This window comes from Phascolarctos cinereus, unplaced genomic scaffold (genome assembly GCF_003287225.1).
Source record: "Phascolarctos cinereus isolate Bilbo 61053 unplaced genomic scaffold, phaCin_HiC Scaffold_1;HRSCAF=81, whole genome shotgun sequence".
Taxonomy (NCBI): Eukaryota; Metazoa; Chordata; class Mammalia; order Diprotodontia; family Phascolarctidae; genus Phascolarctos; species Phascolarctos cinereus.
The window spans coordinates 212,998,226-213,006,409 of record NW_027555514.1 but is presented as its reverse complement, the minus strand read 5'-3'; the positions used below and the strand labels follow the sequence as shown (position 1 = coordinate 213,006,409).

At 41.9% G+C, this 8,184-nt stretch overlaps 1 protein-coding gene across 1 annotated transcript; it reads right to left on the bottom strand.

Annotated features, from left to right (window-relative positions):
* Nucleotides 1-381: 381 nt before the first annotated feature.
* Nucleotides 382-5,635, bottom strand: TMT1A (thiol methyltransferase 1A). The gene is made up of 2 exons (XM_020966283.2): nt 5,002-5,635; nt 382-2,773 (listed from the first exon to the last, which is right to left on the bottom strand). Exons 1-2 carry the CDS (start codon nt 5,497-5,499, stop codon nt 2,537-2,539), a joined length of 735 nt encoding a protein of 244 aa, XP_020821942.1. The 5' UTR covers nt 5,500-5,635; the 3' UTR covers nt 382-2,536.
* Between the last annotated feature and the right edge of the window lie 2,549 nt (nt 5,636-8,184).

Genomic DNA, 8,184 nt, shown 5'->3' with positions numbered 1-8,184 from the left:
CCTAAAGAAGGCAAGCAATTTTATATAGATCATATATGTGTAGTCATGTAAAACATTTTCATATTAGCCATGTTGCAAATGGGCAAATCATTTAGCCTCTATGTACTTTGAACAACTTCCTTCCTAGGACTTATCTACTAAGTTGTAAGTTGGTCATGATCTTTTCGAGTGAGGGAGTTTTCATACTCATTCTGACTAAATTACAGGTCGTTTCGGTATTTGCATGTAAATCGATAATTACACATTTTAAAAGGAGGGCAGCTTTAAGATTCTTTCAAGATCTACCACTGACTTGCACAGTAAGCTCACACACAAATAGCATAAATATCCAAAATGAGAAGACTTCCTAGAAATATGAAGAAAAATGACAACAAAAATATCTAAGAATTAATAAAGACATAACATTTAATTTGATTAAAAAAAACCCAGGAACTTCTTTATTGATTTGATTTTTTTTAAAAAAAGTTCCCTTTGCAAAGCCCTCTTGAGACAAACGCCGAATTTAATACAACATGTAAGAAAATAGATTTGCCACACAATACCGAACCCATGAAATCTTCCAAAGACAGAACAACTTAACCCCTACTTCCAAAGCCCTGAGGCAACCCAACTGGCTTCCCATAGCTGCTATTACACCAGCCACTCAGAACAAAGAAATGCCATGCCCTGGGCTTATGGTGAGGCTCATCCTATGAAGTTGCCTGGTCCACCTTCCAGTTGAGCTTACCTAGACTACAATACCTACAACCTTCTTAATCCCCTGGGGGCTCACCCCTATCTTGCCCAAAGCTATTGCACCTGAATGGCAGGTAGACACTAAAACTAATAAGCCAAAATACATCAAAGAATAATCTAATCAGACTTATTAATAATTACAAGCCACAGAGTCTGGTTTCCTCAGTAACTAATGACTTGGGTATTAATAATCCTAATAAATACACTTGGCTATGGCTCGAATAGAAAAATGTTTGCCCTTCTAAGGCACACAGTAGGGGCAGCTAGTTGGCGCAGTGGATAGAGCACTGGCCCTGAAATCAGGAGGACCTGAGTTCAAATCTGGCCTCAGACCAAACACTTGACATTTACTAGCTGTGTGACCCTGGGCAAGTCACTTAACCCCAATTGCCTAAAAAAAAAAAACAACTGATTGATAAGGCACACAGTAGGAAGAACATTTGAGATGGATGGACTGAGGACTTAAGACCACTTCTTGACTCTGCTCTTTATCAGTTGGATAAATTTATATAACTTGGATGTAAACTTTATATATGTAGACATAAAGCATATATAGGCATATATAAAACACACATAAACACATGTGTATATGTAAAGAAAGCAAATACATACATTTATACAAATATATACATATACACAAAGTTTACATGAAAGTTATATGAGTTTATCCAATATAGCCATATGTGTGTGAATGTTGGATAAGTTATGTAACTTGGGCAAGTCACTGGATTGATTTTTCTGAGCCTCACTTGTAAAATGAGGATAATAATATACCTCCCAGGGTTTGCTACCAGATCAAACAAAATTATATGCGACACACATTTTATAATCTTTTAGGCTCTAGGATTTAAAGCTAGAAGGGGCCTTTGAGGTCATCTAAATTCAACCTACTCATTTTACAGATGAGGAAAATAAGTCCCAGAGAGACTAAGGGATTTGTCCAGGGACATGCAGAGTCATGATTCAAATTCAAATCCACCAATTCCACATTCAGAGCTCTGCTGTCTCCTTGTGTGCTCTTATTTACTCAAGCATTTGCAATCTAGTGCTTAAATATAGGGCACTTTATCCCACATAATAAAATACAGCTTTGTGTTTATGTATGCTTGGAATAAGCTGAGACCAGTGTTAGACATACGTACAAATAAAAACCAATGGAACTCAAGAGGTGGAAAAGACCTCTTTGAGCAAAATGAATCACGGCACCCAGAAGACCAGGCTCAAAAAATCCTCCTCCTGAAACTGAATCCTGATAATCTCTTTTTGGGAATTTGTTGTGCCTTATAAATTCAATTATTAGGACCTCCGTGTTTGGCTATGTAGATTACCAAGTTAGCTTCTCTTCCTTTCTACTGCCCAAATTTGGACATTATTAGTAGCAAGGGAGTGTGTGTGGGGGAGGGCTGGGTGCCAAGTCCATTTCAACCTCACCCTTTGTTAACAACTGCAGTAAGATGTCATATTGTTGGAAAAGTCGAAGGTGCTGAATAGAATGTGATTTTGAGATTATCTGGGTATTTCACAATAAATATTTCCTAATCATCCTGGATAGCTGAGAGCTGGGTTGCATTTTTTTTTCATGTTTTTTTCCCCCCAGAAGATCAGGAATTAGGAATATATAATATAACAGAGCATCTTTTCCCATTCTGCCCTCCCCTCCTTTCAGTATGAAAGAGAGAATAGCCGTCCCTTCCCTTCCCTTCCCTTCCCTTCTTCCCCTTACCCACAATGTTTTTATATTTAGTTTTAAAAGAACAGGAAACTCCTCCCAGACCCTCCCCGTCTTCCCGACCCTCCCACATTATTTCGTGGCATATCCAATGATGTGAGGCCGGACCATCTTCCAGGGGAGGGGCGCCTGCAGGTGCTGCAGATTCAGCTTGGAGAAGCTGCCCTGCTCCAGGGCTTTCCAGGTCTCTTTGGTCAAGTCGCAACCATCAAACATTAGCTGCCATGTTGGCCGGAGGACTTGTTGCCAGAAGAAATTCCAGCTGGACGGTTCATCTGCCACGTGTTCAATGAAATAAAAAGCACCTCCCTAAGAAAAGAAATCATTTCAGGTATTTCAGACCATGCAAAGTCCTAAAGTTAATGCATCTTCTCCAACTTTCCCTTATCCACAAATCAACTTGTAATGGATTATTTGTCAATGAGGAGCCAAGGAGCCTTGAATAAATTGTATCCACCAGAAGCCTTTAGTCGATTCTTTCAACCTTTTCCCCGTACCTGCCCCTTTCCCTCAAGGATTCTCGCCCCGCTCCCTCTCCCGGAGCTGCCAGGAACGGAAAGGAAATCCACTGAGCCGCAGAGCTGCAGACAACCGCGGGTGACTCTGAGGGCCCAGGTGAAGACTGGAAGAACGTTCGGTATAAATGTAATGTGGATGTTTTTATATTTGAGGAAGACCGATACGTTCCAGACTCTCCTCTGCTTCACTTTTTAGGACTTGTGGTTTTCCTTTGGGAGGAAGGTGAAATCCACTCCCCCCCCATCTAAGATGGGGGTTCCAAAATATTAGGGTGGACATCTGACTCCATAGAGTAGTCCTTGGGTTCTTAACCCTTTTGGTGTTGTGGACCCCTCTGTCCTTCTGGTGCAGCCCGTGGACCCCTTCTCAGAACAGTGTTTTATTATAGGATTATATTATAATATTATTATTTATATTTATTTTATATTATCTATATAACATATGGATATGTAATATATTATAGCAATATGTTAATGTTTATTTTATATTTATAATTATATTATTACAGGATTATAAAGGAAAACAATTGTAATTAAATATAGCTTTCAAAATTAAAAAAAAAATGTTCACAGACCCCTCCAGGTCAAGAACCCCTACCATTCTGAAGGCCTGAAGGACAGGTAAAGGGACAAGCCCTGATTCTGGGTCTGCTGTTAGATACCAACTGGAGTCTTAGACCCTGACTCTCCCTAGAATCCTTGCTCTAAAGTGTCCACAGGCAATGATAATTTGCTGAATGGAATTTTTCATGTGCCACTAAATTTTTGTCTGTGCCACAAGTATCATAAATCAAATCCAGAACAAGTGTCTTGAGGCAGACCTTACTTGGGGTGAGGAGGAGGACAGAGTAGGGTGTGTAGCAAGGGAGAAGGTCACCTTAGACAGCCACCAAGTAGCTTCCTATTTTAACCAATTATTCTTACCAATTCAGTGCGAAGCTCTGTTGTTTTCATGTTTCTAGAAGAGTACCAGGGCTGTCAGCATACTCTAGATCTAACATACTTCAAGTTTAGGCACCCTGTAGCACTTAGTGCTACCTTAGTTATATCACTACTATATAGTAATATTCTCCTGAAATATCTTCCTTAAAGATTTACAAGGGAGAGTCTAACTCTGTTTCTAAAAGATTTCTCAACTTTACCAGGGAGACAGTTGAGGCAAAAATAACTTTGAGGCCTTACTTATCTGACCCGAATTATTCTAGCTAATTTCTTAGCCATGGCTCTGGAGATGCCACCTGAATGGTCTGTATTATTTCAGTAAATTCATGCCTCAATTTCTGTTTTCTTTGATCCTAACTAACAGAGTTAAGTTTTGGGGATATCATAAAATGTTAGACAATAGTGATCAGTAAATACACCAATCATTTTCAAACATTTTCTTAGAGCAAAGGTTGTATTGTTTCAGATAAGAAGGCAAGACTGAAATCACCAGGAAACTTTCCAGGGCATATTTCATATGCAGATTTCCATCAAATAGGAGGCTTCTGATAAAAAGAATTGTGCTAGAATCATTTTCTGGCATTTCAGAGCTTCTGTATCTGTATTATAATGCTGTAATTTCATCAGAACATAATCAGCTTTTCAGTTCTCAGGGCAAGACTATGCAGCCACAGTTATTCAGATAATTCAAGCCAAACCCCTTTCTCACATGATCAAGGAAACACAGTGTGGGCATGGGAGTTAGGAGATATTAGCCTTGCACCCTTGCTTTGCCACCAGCTACCTATATGACTTTAGATAAGCTATTCAGTCTTTTCCAGCTCTGAAAAAAATTGAGGAGGCTTTATGCTCTCCTGCAAAGACCCTGGTGCAGTCTAAAAAGCATAGGGGAGCTAGCTGGAAGCCACCCACAATGCTCTGATATAGCCAGTTACATAACTAATATTACATAAGTAACTATGAGTGAATGGAAGAAAGGGGCATTGCTAGGACCTCCTGGATTCTAGAAACGTGCTAGGCTCCCTAGGAGCAGGCTGTGTTGAAAAGGGCCCTTCTTGTGTCCTCTCCAAGACTCACCGGCCTCAGCACTCTGTGCACCTCTTTGATGAACTTCTCCTGCTCCTGTACAGAGCACAGGACCAGGGTGCAGACCACCACATCCATGGAGTTGTCTTCTATTTGGTGCATGTCTTCCCCTGGAACCACTAGGAAGCGTTCAAACTGTAGGTGTCGGTTTCCAGCAATGCTTTTGATCAGGAACTTCTCAAAGTTGGGGTTGGGGTCAACACAGGTGATCCTGCAGCCGGGAGGGTAGAATTTAAAGTTAGCGCCCGAGCCGCAGCCAACCTCTATCAAGGCCACCTTCCCCGAGGATCCAGCAAACTCCTGAAGGTTGCTAAAGAGCTCCTGCTTCTTGGCAGCCATCTCTCTGTTGTAGCTTTCAGTGAACTGCACCATGAAGTAAGGAAAGATCTTCTTGCATATCCATTCCCATAGGCCCAAGAAGTGGAGTAGAAAGATGGGGAATACAGTGACAGAGACGGCCAGCTGGAGAATGGAGACTGTGACCGCCATGAGTCCAAAGGGAAAAGTCCAGGCTGATTGCAGAAGAATTCACCCCTTTTTAAGGTTCAGGACCCAGCTCTCTGGGCGGTTTACAATCAGGTCCAATCAGCTGCCGAGTTAAAGGAGCAGGTTGTGTCAGAATAGTTTGGCTCAAATCAAGGCAGCTATGGGCAGCTGTCCCAGATTTTTGCCCAGTCAACAGGCTCTAAGGGCTGAGCCACAGCAGGGATCCTCCCTGTCCTCCCCCTTCTTCTCTCCACACCCTGACCCCATATGCTCTTTTATCTAAAAGAAAAATTTATCATATTCTCATTTCCATCCTATTTCCCCTTTAGTGCTTGTGATTTGTGGCTGTTTTGTGAGGGTTTTTCCTCGCTGGGCACTTCTACATGCCCCGTTTCTGCTTTCTGCTGTGAAACCAGAAGCAGTGTGTGAGGGTTTGGCTGAAATAAAATAAAGCATTTCAACAAAACAGAAATTCCCATTTTTAAAGGGAAAGTGGGACTGAGGAAGGTAACTATCATTGGGGGGGGCTAGGCAGTGGGGTTAAGTGACTTGCCCAGGGTCACACAGCTAGTAAGTGTTATAACACATAACACTGAGGTCACATTTGAACTCAGGTCCTCCTGAATCCAGGGCTGGTGCTCTATCCACTGCACCACCTACCTGCCCCTGGTAAGTATCCTAATAAGAGAAATAAGAACTCTTCTCTTTTACTCCCAGGCTGGAGGAGGACAGAGGTCAGTCACTCTCCCAAGGGGGTGGGGTTAAATTTTGAGCTTGTTGAAAGCTTAGAACTCCCTGAGCCTTGGCTTCTTCATCTGTCAAAGGAGGAGGCTGGGTGATAGAATTCAGGTTTCCAAAAATCTAAACCAAGAGGCAAACATCTCTCACCTCTGCACCTTTGCACAATCAGTAACCCCTCCCTGGAATGCATTCCTCCTTTACTTTCCTCCTCAGAGTTTCTAGCTTCCTTCAAAGCTCAAAGCGCCATCTTCTGTGTGAGACCTTCTTCAACCCACCCTGGAGTCTATCACCATTCTCTCCCACTTGGAAAGACTTTTCACTCCTTTGTATGAAGTTTATATTTCTTCATTTGTGTGCCTACTGTATCGTCTTCCCAGGAGAATGTAAGCTCCCTGAGGACGAGGATGGTGGCTGTTGATTTTGCTTTTTGCCTTCTCCAGCATGAACCACTGTGCTTGACACATATTCAACAGCTGACATTTCTATAGCACTTACTCCATGCCAGGCACTGTGGGCTAAAGCACGGTACAATTACTATCTCTTTTACTCCTCACAGCAACCCTGGGGAGGTTGGTGCTTATCGCTTAGGGGCCTTACTGCTTGCTGAATTAAAATGAACCAAGAAAATAATTCTGGTAATTTAGGTCAGAATATCTTGCTAGAATGAAAAATTTTTGAGCCTCAGATTATCTGATGAATGGCTTTGATTCCCTCTATGTTTGTATGACCTATCAGGTACAACATTTTTGAAAACTGCCTCCAAGCTATATATATCTAACATTTATGTGGTGCTTCAAAGTTTGCAAAGCATTTTTATAAATATTCACTCTTTTGATCCACACAACAACCCTGGCAGATAGGTGTTATTATTACCCCCATTCTATAGTTGAGGAAACTGAGGCAGACAAAAATTAAGTGACTTGTCCAGGGTCACACAGCTGGTGAATGTCTGAGGCAGAATTTGAACTCAGGTCTGTCCTCATTCTATCCACTACACCACCTAGCTGCTTCATATAGTCCCTAGCTACAGATAGACCAAGGCCACTAGGTGGCACAGTGGATAGAGCGTTGGGCCTGGAGACAAAGACCTGAGTTCAAATGGCGGGCAGGTAACATAACACTGTTAGCCTCAGTTTCCTCATCTGTAAAATGAGCTGGAGAAGGAAATAGCTAAGTATGCCAGTATTTTTGCCAAGAAAAGCCCAAATGGAGTCACGAAGAGTCAGACACAACTGAAACAAATAAACGACAACCACAGATACACTCTGTAGATCCAAATGGGGACAGTATATTGCAGCATAGTGGACAGAATGCTGGACTCAGAGTCGGGAAGACTGTGGTTCAAATTCTTCCTCCAACATTTCCTGACTACCCTGGCCCACTTTCTCAAACACAACGATCCACTTTCCCATCCCTTTACCTTGGCACAGACTATTCTTCCTCAACCCTGCCTCAGTTTCCCTGGCTTCCTTCAAGACTGACCTAAGATCCCTCCTCCTACATGAAGGCTTTCCTGGTCCTCCCAGCTGCTAGTGACTTCCCCTCAAAGCTCACCTTCCATCTGTTTTGTGTATATCTTGTGGGTACCTTTCCCCCCCCCAAAAAAAATCATCTTTTCTCCTTTAGAAAAGTGAACTCCTTGAAGGCAAGGATTGTTTTTGCCTTTCTCTGTATCCCCAGCCAGGCATATAATAAATGCACAAATGCTTTTTTTTTTTAAATAACTCAAGGCCAGTCACTTAAAACTTTCTCAGCATCAGTCTCCTTATCTATAAAATGGGGATATCTTTTGAACTTAACCTCACAGGGTTGTTGTTAGGCTCAGGTGAGGAAAAAGTCTGTAAAGCACTTTGAAAACTGTAGCTTTATATAAATGCAGAGCATTATTATTATTATTATCTGGACAACTCTCTGGAGTCACTTGGTTTCAAGATTTTAGCCTGAGAA